We start from the raw sequence: 19,340 nt of genomic DNA on the forward strand, positions 1-19,340 counted from the left end.
TATATATATATATATATATATATATATATATATATATATATATATATATAATAAGCGTATTTGGCATGCTGTCCAAGGGGATGGAGGGCTCAGAGCTTGGAATTTAGCCCAAACCCAGAGTTCTCCCCGTATCCCCAGCTGACAGTGAGGGACAGGGTGGTGGAGGGATGCAGAAAACTGTCGAAGTAACTATAGGCGAGTCTCTTCTGGGTATATATTCCTCCTCTCGAGCTGATTAGAAAGACCGTTTGAATGTGTTTCTCCCAAACTTTGTTTATAAAACATAATTTATCTCTTGAATTCTGCATTCTCCTGAGAAAAAGACATCCAAGAGGCGGACAATTAACTGTATAAACTAGTTTAATTAGTGACACTTAGCCTACATTTTAAAACCTTTATGGCAACAAAATGGCAACATCATTTTATTTTGACTTTGGCAGCATTTTTATTAAAAAATATTTATTTGAATAGGGTAATATTTGTATTTTAAAGTCTTTATTTTAATGTGGAAACATGACACCTCATTTTACAATATTTCTATGATTAAATCGCTGACTCCTCCCCATCAGCCAATCACTGTGTGTATTCTCAAGGTCAGCCCCGCCCTTACTCTCAGCTTAAGACTTCAGTCGATTCCTTAGTAAGAGTTGGTCTCAGCAGCTTTGTGAAAAGGTTTTAAGAGAAAACTCTTAACTAAAAACTTTTACTGCTATTTAGGAGAACTCTTAGTGGTAAGATCAAATGTTTTGTGAATGCGGCCCCAGATGTTTTAATAAACCTGGGACACTCACCTAATTATGCTTTTCATTCCATATGTTGTTATAAAAGTTTCCTTATCTTTCCGATATGGGTTACATTTATGTAACTGCTTTCTTGATTAATATATTATCATTTACTTCATGTGACTAAATGTGAAAAAATAAATAAATCTGAAAACACATAATAATTATAATAATAATAATAAATCTTTATTTTCTATAGCGCCTTTAAAAGAGCTTCTCAAAGCAATTTACATAGTAGAAGTACATTAAAGAATAAAACAAAATACAAATCAACAATGGATACCACAATAAACAACAGACAGTGAGAGTGGAGTGTGATATGAGAAGTCAAACATGATTCAAAATATTCCAAATTAACAAATCACCATGAAACATTTTATAAATGTTAAATGATTTACCATGACTATGTGCATAAAGCATGATATGAATGTGCGAAAGGACAGTCCTTTTTGAGTGTTGACCTGAAAATGAAATATCTGAACTGTTTGTAATGGTTGTAATTCATGAATACAGTAGCGCCGATCCCTAAACGCGGCGTATGCAGCCTGTGTAAAGCACTAACCTACTAAATGATTTCAGCCTCTTATAATTTTGGTCTTTTTTGAAAGAAGACACTTAGCAGATTATTTCTGAAGCATAAGCAATAAATATAATAAAATAATAAATAAAAACTCAGAAAAACTTAAGTTTAACTGTAATGAAAATGTACTGCACTAAACCTTTTTCTTTTATGAAAAAAATACAAAAAAGATCTTACTCTAAAATTGCAAGATTATTATGTAGATCATTTTAAAAACTTGAATGTACATTTATAACACTATATATTAGCCCAACATGATAAACGCTCCTGCAGTGGAGTTAAAACAGCTGCTGAGAGTTACTGCAAATATGAGTTTTCTTATTTTAATCTCTCTCTGCCTGTTTAATGCAGAAGGTCTGATTTAGGATCATACCAGATATCTTTCCTGAGATCCAGGTATGGGGTGCAGACTTCAGTTCAAACACACTTGTAATCCTGAACACCTAGATTAGCTGGTTTAGGAGTGTCTGGCAACCTTTGGTTTATCAGAGTGAGCTTTAGTGCCATTATACTAATTGCCCACATGGTGGCAGTATTGCGTTGTATTTTTAGACCAAGAGAAGGAGAGGGTTCGGTCCTACCATGTGTTGCTAACCTGAGGATTCAAACAGCGGCCTGTGGAGAGCGAAAACCGAAGTGCTTCAACCGTCAGTGTCTGCATCATTCAGAGACAGTCTTCAGATGAACTGCTACTGACCATAACACCACACTGCATCTACATGTACCTCACAGACAATAACTAATCTTACAGTTTAAACACTATCACGGCTGGCTAAGTTTGGCATTGTTCGTGATGTAGAGCTGGAAGGTAACAGCTGTGCCTGGTGTCCCTTAATGTTTTTGTCTCTAGACACTAAACTATGACTCTTGTAACAATATAATGTTCTATAAAGCTGCTTTGAAACAATGCATATGTTATACAAATAAATGTGACTTGAAAACATGAAAACATTTTGCTAAACGACAGTGAACCGCAAAGGAAGAAAGTGGAATTCATGTCTCTTGATGATCTTTACAGCTATTGAACGGAACTGAACTGACTTCAGCTGAACAATGACACGACTGTCTTTAGAGCTGCTTTACAGCAGAACTGAACTGTGTTTGCATCATTATTGTCCTGTTTATGACTGTAAAGCTGCTTTGAAACAATCTGTATTGTATACAGCACTGAATAAATAAAGGTGACTTGACTTTGTCTCTGTACTCTAAATTTTGTGATGTTCAAAAAACATCATGGCGAATACAACAATCTGCAGATGAGCGTCAACTCGATGAGGTCACGTGTTTCTGATGACCTCTGCATGTGGTTTAGAGCCCGTCTACACTTGTATTTAGAGCTGACCACTTGTGATCTGATCACAGATATAAATCTTATTAACAGGTGGAAAATGGGGCCTATTTGTCCACTCAAATTTGTTTATATAGCGCTGTACACAATGCACATTCTTTCAAAGCAGCTTTACAGAAAGCCATACTGTTACGTCTATAATGCCATAATACTTCACACTGAGCAGTTTAATCAGGGGAACGTCACTTCATAATGCTTTAATCCCGCAGTCAGAGGCGACTGTGGCACCTTCTCCTCTAGCTAAACAACTTAAAACAACGTCAACATAAACATGAACAAAGCAAGTGTCTTTGAGGCTCGTCTCTGATGTGATGGATGCAGATTACGCTCAGGTTAGACGGCAGCAGTTCAGTCTTTGTGAGGTCAAATGAGGAAGACAGGAAGGTGCGCAGACAATAATAGTTGATTTACAATGGTCGCTTGGCAAAAAGTTTGCAAATTTGTTCAGCAGCACAGAATTTTGGGAAAGGGACATTAGCCTGGGCCAAAGCTGGATCAAGGAGTCCCAGAACCCAAAAGTGATAAGAGAGGGAAAATTCATTCACGTAATGTATAGAGTATGAAAAGTGTTAGCGGTTCTGGCAGATAACTATGCTTGAGGAATGAACTATGATGACACTTGACTGAAAAGATGAGTCTTAAGTCCAGATTAAACTAAGAGAGAGTGTGTGAAGTCTATTCCAGAATTTAGCTCAAAGTTCAGCAATGTGATGACAGACAGATCGCTATCAAACATAATACAAAACAAATCGGTAGAAGTACAGCAAAACCTGGTCTGGTCTGGATGTGAGACCGATGTCGTGATATTTCAATTCTCAGTAGCTTCAGATCATGTAGATGAGGTTTACAGACACGACACCAATCCAACAAACTGAACCTTTTATTAGGAGGTTCTTATTTCAGTATAAATCACACTACACATTTGCTTTAGAAAAATCGTTATGTACACTACAGTGCTGACGAATCAAACAGAACCAAAGAAACCCTTGATATAAATAAGCTCTATGGAAAAGCCTGTAGAGTCTTTAAAAGAATTGTCATCTTACAAAAAATATATATGTTCATGTCAGCTCTAATACGACTAAAGCCTACAACTGAAAATATATTATTCAAGGACCTGTTTGGATTTGAAGTATTTTCTCAGTGCAGCCGAGCCGAAGTGCTTGGATATTTCACAGTTACGGACAGGCACTGAGGAGCGAGTTACGAGCTACATTTGCCATGTTGACAACCAGTAACAGGAGAAAGACAGAGAGAAATAGAGAGAGAGACAGATGAGAGAGATTCAGCAGAAGTCTTGGAGACGTGCCGCTGTTTCTTTCTCTGCTCTTGTCAGATCGATTAAAAAGAAAGTAAAACCGACAGTAGAAATGAACGTGAATAAATGAAGCGCTGTTTAAAAACCGTTCTGTACAAATCAGTATAAAAAGTCTTTGTGTGGTTCATGCGGGTGCGGCCTGACGGCCTTTGGGTGCAGAGAGTCTTGGGGGCGGTCCGGCCTCGAATGGGGCGGGGCCAGGGGCGGAGCAGTCCAGCTGATTGACAGTCCAGAGCTGAGTTTGGGGCCGGGTTTGGTTATAAGTGTGGATTGTGTGTGTTTGGTTGTGTTCGCAGAGTGTGTGTGTTTGGTTGTGTTAGTACTTTGTGTTAGTTTGGGTATGTTACTACTTTGTGTGGGTTTGGCTGTGTTAGTACTTTGTGTTATTTTGGGTATGTTAGTACTTTGTGTGGGTTTAGTTGTGTTAGTAGAGTGTGTTGGTTTGGTTGTGTTAGTAGAGTGTGTGGGTTTGGTTGTGTTAGTACTTTGTGTGGGTTTGGCTGTGTTTGTACTTTGTGTGGGTTTGGCTGTGTTTGTACTTTGTGTTGGTTTGGTTGTGTTGGCAGAATGGCTGGGTTTAGTGGGTGTTGAGGGTGTGTGGCCTGGTTTGGGGACAGAGGAAGAGTGGAAATACCTGGATGCCGAGGGGTGTGTGTGTTTGGTTGGAGCCGGTGTGTGTGTGGGTTTGGGTGTGTACGGACTGGCTGTGGAGTTGCGTGACGTGTTGGCTGCAGCGGTGGAAGGGTGTGAGGGAGCGCTGGGACATTCTGACACGTGGTGCACTTTGGGTCGTCCGTCAGGTGAGGAGACAAGAGGCGGAGTCAAGCTGTTGCTTCCGGGAAGAGCCTTGGGCGGTCTCTCAGCAAGTAGCTCCTCCCTCTCCATCTTTATTTGCGTCACGCACGGCGACTCTCGCGTGGGTCTGAAGTCCGTGTTTGCAGCTTTGATGTTGTCACCAGTCAACTCCTGCTTGATGATGTGCTGCTTCAGCTCAGCGCCTTCCTCGCGAGCCTCCTCTTCCTCGGGCTCCTGATGATACTGTTTCAAGCGCACATGCCAGGCGAGGCTGCACACGGCCGACACGCTCTTGAACTGGTGAACCACGTTGCGAGGGATAAAGTAGATGTCATTATCGTAGAGCTGGATACGAGCGTAGCGGATTCCCTCTCGCCTCAGCTGATTGAGTTTAGCATCGTCGACCCACTGCACACACTGGAGAGAGAATGAGCAGGACACACTCGTTACACTTCATATGAATCCGCTCCACTTTTGACATTGCAGTGACGTGTTAGGGTTTTCCAGCCCCACACAAAGTCACATGTAGCACACTTTAATCCAAAACAACATTCAGAATAATCCACAAAATGGGATTTAATAAAAGAAACATCATGAACGTACAGAGCTGTTCAAACCCTCAGTGTGTGTGTGCAGAACACGACTCGCTCATGACATGAGTGACGATTGACACAGTGGTCACCATAGCAGCCTTCTGGTATCTCGTGCATTTTACAGCGACCATAGATGTGTTATGTTTGGCAATTTTCACTAACCCTAACCCTATCGACAGAGGTGTCTGTTGTGTTTACGTTTGTAAGGCTGCTGTGCGGAGCGCTCTCTTCAACCGTTTCCTGTCCACTGATGGGCCGGTGCAGGTCGCCATATTTTGGTCTTATTTCCAATATAAAGCATTTGGATTTTTTTCTGTCTCTTTCGGAATTGTTCTTGTTTGCTGTTTTTTTAGGGGTGCTCCGACTGACCGGCTACCGATCACACACTGATGACGGATCACCTCATGTGAGAGGAATGGCATGGCATGTAGCAGAGTAATAATTCTACATGATAAAAAGAAGGATTCAAATAGATCGACATCGGTGATCATATCGGCAGATACTGCTTCCTGTGATTGATGATCTGTGATCGGCTCCATAAATCCTGATCAGAGCACCCTTACTGTTTTTTCTAACAAGATCTGGCAACACAAACAAGTCAAGGTTTGTAAAGGCCCCGGTGTACTCTCGACAAAGTTATTTTTCGTTCTTCACTTTGGGTAAAATGAAGTTTGAAATACATCTGAAGAGTTAATTTGCGAAAACCGATAAACGGCATCTTAAAAAAATTTGACTAACTGCTGTGCGTTATTCTCCACATATAGCACATTCTGAACCATAAATCAGTTTTGTCAGAAAAGCAGTATTGTCCACTGTCAAGGCATCGTGAGTTCACGTTTTACAGCAGAAACCGACAAGAGTTATTTGTGTACAGAAACCGTTAAGTCCGTTTTAGCAAATCAGCGTGCAGTATTCAGGTCAGGTGACAAGGCTGCTTGTCACTTCAAAAAGACGCACTAGCTGAGAGAAGTTTCGTCAAAGCTGATTAAAAATGATCGAGGATTTATAATTTTGACTCCTGCAAGTCCTTGTACACCATACACGTCTTACATGCTAAACCCTTGGTTGTCCTTTTGTGCGTCTGTGTGTGTGTGTGTGTGAGCATGCATACGTGCATGCATGCCTGTGTGAGTGTGTGTATGTGTGTGCCTATCAGTGTGTGTGTGCGTTTTGTGCAAACGTGTGTTTGAGTGTGTTTTAAATGCAATTACAAAGCAATTACTTGGTTTTGATTAACTGAACTGTGGAGTTATCTGCTTTTGCCAAAAAACGACTGTTGAAGTTATCTGCTTTTGTTAAGAAACAAACGTTTAATATATATAAAGAAACATGCTTTCAATGAACTTTAATTTTGTAAGTTACCTGTATTTTCTGGAGTTATTATTACTTAATCAAAACAACCCAACTGCAGTTTGATTGATATTACCTGGAATGCACAATAAAAAAAACATGTTTTGTGAGAATTAATAAAAGAGTATGTTTTTGCAAATGAACACTGCATTTGCAGCGATGTACCGTTAGCGAACATCCCGATGATGCCCACATTTAGATTAAAGGAATAGTTCAACCAAAAACTTTTTTTTTTTGAGTTTTTGAATCTCCAAAAAGTAAAAGTAATCCATATGCTCCAGTGGGTTAATAAATGCCTTCAGAAGCGAATCGATGGGTTTTTGTAAGAAAAATATCCTGCCCATGTCATACGCCCTTACGTCAGGTCAGAGGTCACCCTTCGACCCTCCCGTGTTTAATTTACATCTATGTCTGTATGAAAATGTTGCTCATTTTGTAGATTTGAATTATGAATTAACACAATACTGCATGGTATTGTGATACTTCAGCTGGTATAGTATCGTAAGATATGTTTATGGCATTGTGACAACCCTAGAAAGAAGTACAACACATCACAGTCAATTGTTAAACATTTGAGCACAAACCTCTGTGAGCAGATCATGTATGATGTGCACCAGTGAGGGTTTCAAAGAGGATGTATGCAACATCCAGTATATAACCAAACAGGAAGTGAGCTCACCTGAGACAGGGGCGGCTCGTACAGGTCTAGCTGAAGCCGCTGCACCACGTCAGGAAAATCAGCAGCGTGGAAACAGATCACGTCTTTGGTTATGCGTGGAGGATCAGCACTGCAAGAGAACACAAACACAGACAATGACACAAGATCAGCAGCTCACGCAACACATCACACCGGTCAGGTGATTCATGACGCTTCCAGAAGAATCACAGCTGTATGTCGGCTGACTCTGTGTATGTGTGCCTGTGTAAGTGTGTATGTGAGAATGTGTGTGTACACGAGTGTCTATGTGTGAGTGTGTGTGTAGGTTTATATTACATTTTGGGGACCAAATGGTACCCACAAGGATAGTAAAACCTGAGATCACCTATATTGTGGGGACCAGCCAGCAGTCCCCATGTGGGAAATGGATTAATAAACATACTAAATGATATTTTTATCAAAATGTAAAAGTGCAGACGGGTAGGGTTAGGGTTAGTGTAGGGGGAGAGAATGTACAGTTTGTACAGTATAAAAACCATTACGCCTATGGAGAGTCCCTATAAGGATAGTGAACCAGAAGTGTGTGTGTGTGTGTGTGTGTGTGTGTGTGTGTGTGTGTGCGTGCGCGCGCGCGCGCTCACCCTTCACCGCAGCGCACGGCTTTCAGCACTCCCACGGCAGCAGTAGTCTGGCGTTCAAACCCTTGACCGATGTGGTCAGCATGAGCTCGGGTTCGGTCCTCAAACAGCATCTCTCGTGGCTCACTGGCTCGAGGCAAATACTGGAGATTCTTAATTTCATTGGTTGACCTGCAAAAAGGACTATGATTATTTTCTGCATCATTTACATTACAAATGAAACACAAACACACACACACAAGCATTGATCCTGGAGAATCACTGACACTCAACTCTACACGTGTGTGTGTCTGTTGTGTATCTGTGTGAGTGAGTGTGTCTGTTTGACAAGGCCGTAACCATGTCTTGAACATTGTGTGTGTGTTGAGCACTGACGTTTTTGATCTGAACTGTTGCAGCTCTGTGTTCATGATGAAGATGTTGATGATGTTCTGGACTGAAATTAGAAAGGCTTCTGATGTCTGTGTGAAACTAAGAGACAGACAAACACACACACACACAGGTGTGTGAAGGTTGCTGCGTTACCGTTTCCGTTTGAAGGGAGACTTTGGCATGTCAGTGACTGGGATCATCTGCTCTCCGGGCCGAACCCACATGATGGGACCGTCGTCGCTCTCTGTCGGGCTCATCAGCTTCAGACTGGAGAATGTCCCCCACGGCAGCGTCCGCTACACACACACACAAATTCAACCTCACAAAACACTGATCAATACACTGCTGTCAAAAGAAAAGTGTGTATGCAAGAAAGACAGGGGAAACACACCTCCAGGAAGGGCGACTTCTCCAGCATGCTGAGGAATTCTGGGAAATAATCGCCCACCTCCTCGTCCACAGCACCCACCAGACTGATCTGCCTCATAGCGCCGGCGCGGTACGTCCCGTGTGAGTAACTCCTCCTCACCTGAACACACACCACACGCCGCTGTCATGTGTCATTGTTTCTATATGTTATTTGTGCTGTAAATAGGGGTGTAACAATACTTAGTTATATTGAGATATTGCGATATAAAACTGCAACAATATGTATCAGTGATGTAAATGATCTGATTCGTGATACAAAGTTAGTTTTATCCAAGGCTCAGCTTTATAAAGTATACTTCACCCAAAAATGCAAATTCTGTCATCATGTACTCACCCTCATGACATTTCAACCTAAGATTTTCATACATCTTCCAAACACAAAGATATTTTTTATAGAACTTGATAGATTTCTTTCCCTCCATTTAAAGTCAATTCCCTTAAACTTAAAAGATCCAAAAAAATGGTCATAAAAGCATCGTAAAAATAATCAATCGAGTGGTCTAATCCAAATCCAAGTCTTCTGAAGAGACACACTGGGCCTCATTCATGAAACTTTCGTAAATATACGAGTAAATACAGAGTAATTTGCACATAAAGATGGACCTTCCCGAAAACTCTCCTCCAGAAATCACATATGCTTCGTAAACATTCGATTTGATAGGTGCTGTGGAATCTTCTTGACTCCCTTATCAGGTTTGGCTCCAGTATATTGCATAAATGCAAAAGAGACTAATAGGCCATATGCCTAATGATAAATATTCAGTTAACATGTGTCCACCACACCATTTTTTTTAATACAGAGATAGTATATTAAAAGCACATTTTAGTTCATATTTCATGGTGTCTCAAAATAGCACAGTTGAGTACACTTAGATGTTCTTAAGATTATCTTAAGAAGTGCTAAAGAAAAATTTTTAGTATATTAAGTACAAAATTAGTGCACGAAAATAGAGCACTTTAAGTACATTATAGAAATATACTTTCTTTCACCTGGGAGAGTGCAAGCATATGTGTCTAACATAATTCTGTATTTTCAGAATCATAAATATTTTTATTCTGGTGTCTGTGCAGGCAGGACAGAGTCCAAGCATATTCAAGCCCACCCACAGGTCTGTACCAAATTTAGCACTTTAATCATTTTTGTTAACTTGTTACCAAATGTCTTATAAGTAATAATAATAATCTAATCCTATTCTTTATTTTAGCTTGAAGTATCGCAAGTTCAATATTGTGAATCGTATCGAATCATGCATCGTTACACCCTTAGTAGTAAAGTCTGTAAAAATATCCTAAAGCACAATAAAGTATAATTGAGCAAAAGAAGCTCTCAGCAGCTGTGAACACACAGCAGAACTGCAACTGGTTTGAAATGTTTTGACACAATTATTGTGCTCTCTTGAATGAATAATGAAGCACTAGTGAAGAGCTGTATGAGGTCATGTGACCAGGGGAATGTGAAGTGAGCAGTGCATTATGGGATTGATGACATCACTCCAGTCATGTCCAGCCTGCTAATGCCTGCAGGACTGACTCATCTCTGCCTGACATGCAGCAGAACAAACGCTGCTCTCCTCTCTCTCTCTCTCTCTCTCTCTCTGTGTCCAGCCGTTTTATGGAGGTCACGTTTCTATTATTGGTACAAACGGGGGAGGAGCAGATGCCGTTTCTAATGAGATGATTCTCCCAACATCAGATCTCGCGGGTCTGTCTGCATGTTTGGGTTGTGTCTGTGATATCGTCTGTGTGTGTAAGAGTTAACTCCCAGGTCACACACACACACACACACACACACACAATCTAACACAATGACTTCTTGATCTCTGCTCTTACCATTGCTGTGCTGATGACACACAGCTTTGCTTTTTACTGTAACCAGACAATCCCACAGTATCTGCACTGACTGTCTGGCGAATGTCCCGGCATGAATAAAGGAACATCAACTGCAACTCAATCTAGCCACTGCAACAGTACAGTACAGTTTCACCATCCAGTTCGGTTCATTAACAATAATCCCTACCAGAACCAGCACTGCACATCATCAGGAAGATCAGGCCCTTCCTAACTGAGCAGAACTTCTCATCCAGGACCTTGTCATTTCTAGACTGGACTACTGCAATATCCAGTTGTCTACTTGATGTTGACATGATACCAAAATTCAGCAGCCATTACCAATACCAGTGAAATGCAACAACTATTAATACCAAATAAAAAAATGCTGTTGAACAAATTTTTAATAGTTTAACTACTTTCACATGGCTGTCTCTAATGCACTTATGTGCTCCTGTAAAGTGTGGCTGCAAAAAATTAATAATAATGTTATAATTAATAATGTGTGCATGGGAAGTGGCATATGCACTTTTTGTCACCCATTTTGTGTGTATGCAGCATTTATATATGAGGTCCATGATCTGTTATTAGAGTCATGTTTGCTTTCAGTGCAGATGAATGATGTTTAATCTCCTGTGTCGCGTCTCTGATGCAGATCCAGATGAACCTACAAACACACGACCTGTGACGTCTATCTACTAACCTGAGAGTGAAAGTTTGCCATAGTAGTCGTCTCGATGTCCTTTTTCCCCAGGATTTCCATTTTGACGGGTGAGTTGGGGAACTTACTGGAGAAGTACTCCAGGAAGTCTGGGAGGTAGGAGGCAGCCCCATGAATCACACCCATGACGTAGTTGGCGGCCCCGTCCTGGTCCTCGCAAAACGCCAAGGTCACAAACTCCTGCGCAAACCTCTGCATCTCCACAGGAGACAGGACAGAGAGCTCTTTGCTGTAGGCGTGCAGCACCAGGGCGCCTCCATTGGGCTGGTTCTCCACATGAACCAGACAGCCGAACTCCAGCCGGTCCAGCCCGGGCAGTTTAGCGGCTTTGGCCACGCCGTCTCCGTCTGTAGCACTCGAACTCTGTGTGCAGCTGTTCTCCTGCTTCAGGCTGCAGCTGGAGCTCACAGAGCCACCCTGCTGGACGGGAGGCGGTGGCTTGAATTCTGCCCCAGATTTGGGGAGATCAGTACAAACCGTCTGGCTAGACTTGCTGTACATCTTGGGCCGCTTTCGCTTTTCACCTTCTTTATGTTTCTTTTTCTTTTTCTTCTTTACCTTTTTCATCAGCAAGTCCTCAGCAGAGTTGATCTTCGTCTTCTCTCTGTCAGCTACAGCACAGGAGAAAGGTGATTAACTTTACAAACATCCTCAGAACAAAAGAAAAAATTATTTTGCCCGCAACAATCAACAGAGCTAATAAGCACAGGAGCAGACAGTGATCAAAATAAAACTCATTTACAAGTCGCGGTCTGTAAATCTCCAGAGTGCTTCACTTAAAGGATTCTGTAGTGAAGGGGACACACATTAGGCAAGTTTGAGTAAATCCACAAGTTGAAAAAAACATTGTTCGAAATACTCACAAATTTATTTATTAATTTGTGATTAATTAAATTTATTTAGTTTGCCTCTAAAACCTACAATTTCCCATGAAACTCACTTAAAAGCATTGGGGCCGCAGTTTACATGTGACGTCGAGATGATGATTTTTTTTTGTCTGTTAAGGTACTCGACTACAAAATGACTCTAAATGCCCATTCCCAACCCAGCCTGGAGAACACACTGCTGTGACTGAAACTGTCTCGCTGATTCAGTCTGGTTTTGAACCGCTGAGCACCTTGAAGACTTCCTGGAACACTTCCTTGATTCTGTTACTCCTGAACAAATATGGACTCGAGCCATCAGAACCAGAACACACAGGTCATTGCAACAGAACCAGTGAATCCTGCAACAGACTGAAGCTCTAGTCTCAGACAAATGACATGTGCCGCATCAACACACCAACACACAACACGCCCTAGCACTCACACACACCGTGAACACACACCCGGAGCAGTTTTGCTGCGGTGCCTGGGGAGTGTTTGGGGGTTCGGTGCCTTGCTCAAGTGCTCCTCCCTATTTTTTGAAATATTAACACAACACTTAAAGGTGCCGTAGAACGTGTTTTCACAAGATGTAATATAAGTCTAAGGTGTCTCCTGAATGCGTCTGAAGTTTTAGCTCAAAATACCCCATAGATTTTTTTTTTTAACTGCCTATTTTGGGACATCATTAAATATGTGCCGATTCAGGCTGCAGCCCCTTTAAATTCTCATGTTCTCCGCCCCCAAGCTCGCGACTGCCTTAAACATTTTTCGCTGTTGTTCTTGCTTGCTTACCTAGTCTGATGATTCAGCTGTGCACAGATCCAGACGTTAATACTGGCTGCTCTTGTCTAATGCCTTGAACATGGGCTGGCATATGCAAATATTGGGGGCGTACATATTAATGATCCCGACTGTTATGTAACAGTCAGTGTTATGTTGAGATTCGCCTGTTCTTCGGAGGTCTTTTAAACAAATGAGATTTACATAAGAAGGAGGAAACAATGATGTTTGAGACTCACTGTATGTCATTTCCATGTACTGAACTCTTGTTATTCAACTATGCCGAGGTAAATTCAATTTTTAATTCTAGGGCACCTTTAAAGAGTGGCTGTCATAAAACATAAGTAATGAAGAACAGTTTAAATAAAAATATAATGAATATGTAATACAGTGCATATATTTATCAAACTGTTTCCTAACTGACTACTGAGTTTATGGTCAATGAATTTCTTTTCTGAGGAAAATGTGACGTTATATGTTATTTTGTTCTCCAGCTGTTTTATTGACGGTTGAAACACTGATTGTTTGATTACATGAGACACGATTCATTTCAGTAAGTTGTTTTGTATCTTTCAACATCTTCTGATTTTCGCTGCTGTAACTATTAGTAAAGTTGAAGAGATGATCGGTTTATGATCTGTCACCACACATTAAAGAGAAATTTCATTATAAAACTTACAGAATTTGAAAGCTGACACTGTTTCATATCAAAGCACAAATCTTATTGAGATTATTGGATGGCAGCAGCTACAAATCATGTTAAGTGAAGTTTTTTATGCATCAAGAGAAAACAGCACAGACTGAAAGATCAATTCTTGGGATTTAATTCTCAATATCGGTTCATCAAATTGATTAAAATCGCGGAATCAATATTTAATTTATGTCAATAAAATGGTCAATAAAAAACCTTAAAACAGGGATGCAAAAACAATTTGAAAAAGTAACTAACATGCTACTTTATTCAAATAATGTAACATGATTAGTTTAGTCATCAATTGTATATATTTGTGTAGTGCGTTAATCTAGAGGGTGACTATGAGAAATTAATATGAGAAGTGTGTTTTAAGCAAGGACAGTTGAGAGTTTAACAGCTGATGTGAAAGAGAACCACAAAAAACAAGCTGCACACTGACAAACTAAAATCTATCAAACGAACAAAAGTCTTGAGACAAAACAATGACACTGAGATATTTTAAGTCTTGCTATTACAAGACGCTCAAACATGCATTTTAGTCTGGGACTTGGTTAAGTCTGTGAAACCTGGAGTAAGTTCATATCTTCTGACTTGAGCTTTTAAAAACAGTCTCTGCTGTGTGCTGTAATGAAGTTTCAGTACATAGACTATGACGGAGCAAGTTACATAAAAATAAAAAGTATTTTTCAAGTTTAGTATAAAATAGTTCTATTTTTAATGTCTTACTCTAGTAATCTTGACTGCATTTGTGCCATATATATATATATATATATATATATATATATATCATAACATACATACATACATATATAAGTCTGTTTTGAAATAATATTTCTGACTGCTAAAATCAAGATTATGATTCTAGTATGTCACTCAAACACAGTCAATCTTACAAGTGGATCTCATATGCTAACCAATAACCAAATAATGTTATTTAGAAATATCATTATTGTAATGCCATTTTTGTATTTTGGCTAAAAGAGAAAAAAGGCCAGAAATATAAGACGAAAATATGCCGCCCCGCCCCTCCATGTTCAGCGATCAGGTTTCACTCTCACACAGCATGTTTTGTAACTTTTCGAGCGGCTCCGCTTCTGAAGATGCTCAACTTGGAAGTGACTGCTCCGTGTGTGCGCTGAGATATCGGCTCCGTGTGTGCGCTACGCTCTCTGCTCAGTCGCTCACGGCTCAAACGCTCCACTCATGTACCACTCACGCTCACCGGAAAAGTAAAGTCCACTCAAATAACATGCCAACATGACATTTCTCTGGACTTGTTTTTTTCTGTTTGCAATAGCCCTACTGTTCTGTGGTGTGGTAAAATGACGCTCACACTCATTCACTGATCCACTCCCTGCTATCTGCTCACATACTCTGATACTAATAGCTTTGAAAAATAAATTAATAAATAAATAAAAATTCGGTTTCGGCCCCAAATTTTCATCTCAGTGCATCCCTAATTATTACTGATTACAAGAACAAACCTCAGTTGTGAATATGTATCTTTACACACTGTCATAAAAACAAGTCAGTAAAGACACAATGTATCAAGCCTGAGGCACAGATCACACATTTCCCGCTTTATTTCGAATCAGACATGATCAAAAAATGACTCATGTGAGTCAGTTAAGAACTCTGAAGGATTCACTGAGTCTGATGTCAAATTATTGTTACACCTTTTAAACATATGAACACATTTTAATAATATTTTTTTGACATATTTGACTGATCTGGAATACCATTTCTTAAATAAGCAATATCGTACGGCAGGTCAGTATCAGGGCCTAAAATTAAAACTCCAAGCACCAAAATCTGTGTTGGCAAGTATATAAAAATCTGTGTCAGTCGACAGATGGCCGGTAACATTTTTATGAATTCTAACTAGCAACATTGTGAGAACATGAACGTGAACAAACGTGAATGACACTCTGTACAGTTGACGGGTCAGTGCTGTATCATCATGAAAGTTTAAGCCTTTCCAATTTACAAATTCAAGCGCTAGGGAATTCAATACTCACGCCCTATGTGGGAAGTTCAACATTCGAAACATCCAAAGCGCGCACTATAGCAGACAGCACGTAAATTTAAAGTTGAACTCTCTTTCATGCCTTCCTGTGCTTGAACAGACAAATTCACACAAAATCACAAAATTTTGTCACTGCTGTCTGCATTTTTAATGTTAACTAAACAATAAAGGGAAAAAAATAACTCACTGCTCTTGAACTTGAAGTTGCAGTTTTGTTTATTTGATTAGCTTAGAAAAGCACTGTTTTTTCATTTTTATCTTTTTTTTGTTGTTTTTTTGTATTTATTTTTGCTACAGCTTGAATTAATAATTTAATAATTTGACTAATCAATAATTTGATTTTTTTTCTTTAAAAAGTTTTAGCCGTGGTATTGAAATTAGAGAACTGCTTCATGGCTGATAAAAAATAGTTTTGGCCGGTAAATTTTAAGTCACCAGGCAAAAAGTTAGTTTTAGGCCCTGCATTGTATGACGGCGCCACATCGCTAATCTAAAATGGTCGATCTCGTTTAAGCCGAGGCTCCAGGTCACAGGACTGGCTCCACGATTTTAGCCAAAAAAATGCATCTCCATCTCATTTGAAAACTTTGGATCATTCAGGCATAAAACAACAAAGAAAGCAAAACCTGCTGCCAACACAAAGCGCTCACACTTGGTTCTTGTATCTCATTTTGGGATCAAACTAAACAGACTCTTTTTAGTTGTGATTGTGTCTCATTCAAAATTATTTTCACTCTGTTGTTTTTAGGAACCCCAATTTTTTGAATATTATATGATAAAAATAACAATTGGAAGTTATGTGAATGTGAAAAAGTGAACCTGGTGCATGTTACTAGCGTCTCACAGGACCTGTAGCCCAGGTCAAAGGTCAAATGTCACTAAGACAGACGTTCAGAGTTGTGAATTACAAATGACAAACTGCTTACCTTTCTGCAGGATCTTCACCTCTCCGTTCTCTCTCTTCATCTCCGTCATCAGCTTATGTTTTCTTTTCTCCTTCATCTCTTTCTCCTGCTCTTTTTCTCTGTCCTTCTCTCTCTCTCTTTTTTTCTCACGGTCTCTGTCTCTCTGTTTCTCTTTGTCTTTGATGGTGTGTTCTGTAGGAGAAAGAAACACATCTGACGGTTAAAAGAGGCCCAAACATTCACCGATGTCACGGGTTTCTCTCGTTTCCGCGTGTGAACGCTCAGACACAAGGGTGAAAGTTCATGAATGTTACCGGCTCAGATCTTGAACTAGTAATCTACAGCACCCAAACACACATTTCCCTACTCTATTTTCATATAACTGGATAAGCAGTCATAAAATTAACAGTCCTAAAAGAAGCTTAATTTTTTAAATTCCTTTATGCACAAGATCATTTCTTATTTTTGTCTTTTGATTTTTCTGGTCAGTTAAAACCAGATCACAATCTTGAGGATAAATTCCAGGATAAAATAACATTACCATGCAGACAAACTGCACAAACTGTGAAAGAAAATCTAGTCACAGACTAAAATGCATGTTTGACCTGTTTTTACTCAAAGCAACTGATACCTTAAAATGTGTCAGTTACATTGTTTTGTCTCAAGATGCACAACAGTTATGTTTTTGTTTTTTAAGGCACGTAAATAAATGCTATTTAAATGTCCTAACTGAACCAAGGTCTAATCCTGGCTCAATCTAAGCCCAGTCTGTGAAACCGGGCCTGTATCTCATTGACTAATCATATGGACAAATTTTAATTTAAAATACCTTCTTTAATGTACCACTTATGAATAAAGTCATACAGGTTTGGAGTGACATAAGAGCGAGTAAATGGTGACAGAATAATCTTTTTTTTTGTGTCAGCTGTTCCTGTAAATGATCTCGGAGCATGTGTTTCTGAGATCAGGTCTGTCCATTGAAGAAACGCTGCTTCTTCTGAGAAGATCTATAGTCCATTTACTGCCTTTGTCAGGAGCATAACTGAACTTTAATGAGTTAGTAACTGGTTAGCAACTCTAGTCCAGGACAGACAAACAGCAGCGTGTCTTAAAGACTGAATGTGGCTGTTTGGGTATTTTTAGTGCTGAAAGATTCATCACACAGATCGGTTAGTGCTTTATTAGTGTGTTGTTCATGTATGTAACAAGCCTGATATAAAAGACACACAACCGCAACATTCGCAGTTTTCAGTATGACATGCATGTGAGAGTGAAGAGTAACACGGATCAAATCATATTTATTATTACAAGTAACAGAACATTGCTGTCACAAACACAGTTTCAATGCAACTTCATCTGAATTCATGTTTCTGCTGTAAACAAATACATCAGTAATAACATGTCCGAGGTGCCAGTCACATTTCAGCAATAATACAGCCGATATTATAATTATGATGATCGATAATGTTCATGTTTTGGTGTCTGAATAGATATTTCAGGAATGACAGCAGTTTACTGTGTTTATTGCTACAGGTAATTATTCTACCGTTCTACAGATGGAGATGATATCTGAATATAAACATGTGTTTATGGTTATGTTTGGTGTCAGAGTGATTCTCTCTGCAATAACAGCACATATTATTACGCTATTACGGTTTAATGCTCGTTCTGCGGCGGGTCACATTGCAGCTGCACGCGCTCCGTCACCGTTCGAGTCGCGCGCCGATGCTAAGCTAACTAGCGCGCGCTGTCGGATGTTTTCGACACACAAATAAACACACACGCGCCCACCGAGGCACAATAAACACATCATAAACAAACACACATACACACTCTCGCACAGATCACATCTAGCGAACCATCGGCCCGTAATCACAAACAGCGCCCGAGCAGCAAAGCGACTGTCGATACCTTTCTGCGACAACTTCAGCTCTCCGTTTTCCTTCTTCACACTGAGGTGATTTTCAGCCGCCAGTTTGTGTTTCTTCCTCTCTTTTTCTCTCTCTTTGCCTTTCTCTTTCTCCCTCTCTCTATCTTTCTCTCGGTCTCTGTCTTTCTCTGTTTTGGTTTTCTTGTTTTTCGGTTTGCTGCTGTAATTCTGCTGCTCCGCGCCTCCGTTCATCTTCTTGGCTTTAAAAATTTTCTCCTCTTGTCGGATTTTCTTGGCCGGTGGAGGATGATGATGGTGCTCCCGGTTCTGGGACGCTGGTTTCGGTTCGGTGGGTTTGTTGAGCTGAATGAACTCCGCCATCTTTTCTCTATTTACTCTCTCTCGAGCTGCTGCTGTTTGTGTAAGAGGCACGGGAGAGGCGGGGCCTGGCGATGATTGACAGGAAGAACGTACTTGTGTCGGGCGTGGCCTGGCGATGATTGACAGGAAGAACGTACTTGTGTCGGGCGTGGCCTGGCGATGATTGACAGAAAAAGCAGCTTTTTTTTTAAGCGGGCGTGGCCAGACGCAGATTGACAGCAAGAGCAGGTCGGAGGCGGGCGGACAGGAGAGGTGACGTCAGCAGCTTAGTTACGGTGTTCATTTGATTAAGATCCTTGAGCCCATTTACTATTATATTTTAAACTAACATTCAAACACTTTCATGATGAAAAATGTTTCAAACTTATAGACATCTGTGATTTCAAATACCATTTACAAATTTATTC

General features: G+C 40.2%; 1 protein-coding gene across 2 annotated transcripts; it reads right to left on the bottom strand.

Moving 5' to 3' along the window:
- Window positions 1-985: 985 nt before the first annotated feature.
- On the bottom strand, window positions 986-19,049 carry LOC137024117 (lysine-specific demethylase RSBN1L-like). 2 transcript variants are annotated; one of them, XM_067391273.1, is made up of 8 exons: window positions 18,594-19,049; window positions 16,704-16,874; window positions 11,394-12,022; window positions 8,826-8,963; window positions 8,588-8,730; window positions 8,066-8,233; window positions 7,446-7,554; window positions 986-5,240 (listed from the first exon to the last, which is right to left on the bottom strand). In XM_067391273.1, the coding sequence occupies exons 1-8, from the start codon at window positions 18,931-18,933 to the stop codon at window positions 4,128-4,130; spliced, it is 2,811 nt and encodes a 936-aa protein (XP_067247374.1). In that variant the 5' UTR covers window positions 18,934-19,049; the 3' UTR covers window positions 986-4,127. The 2 variants fall into 2 exon arrangements, with proteins under 2 accessions (XP_067247374.1, XP_067247375.1); XM_067391274.1 differs by lacking the exon at window positions 986-5,240 and adding an exon at window positions 5,279-6,842.
- Between the last annotated feature and the right edge of the window lie 291 nt (window positions 19,050-19,340).

The sequence above is a fragment of the Chanodichthys erythropterus genome, chromosome 8 (genome assembly GCF_024489055.1).
Source record: "Chanodichthys erythropterus isolate Z2021 chromosome 8, ASM2448905v1, whole genome shotgun sequence".
Lineage (NCBI taxonomy): Eukaryota > Metazoa > Chordata > Actinopteri > Cypriniformes > Xenocyprididae > Chanodichthys > Chanodichthys erythropterus.

Coding starts and splice junctions, on each gene's coding strand:
- LOC137024117 (XM_067391273.1), bottom strand. CDS start 18,933: ATGGCGGAGTTCATTCAGCTCAACAAACCCACCGAACCGAAACCAGCG. Junction 8,731..8,825: donor AGAAGTCGCCCTTCCTGGAG/GTGTGTTTCCCC, acceptor GTGTGTGTGTAG/CGGACGCTGCCGTGGGGGAC. Junction 5,241..7,445: donor ACGAGCCGCCCCTGTCTCAG/GTGAGCTCACTT, acceptor TTCTCTCTCCAG/TGTGTGCAGTGGGTCGACGA.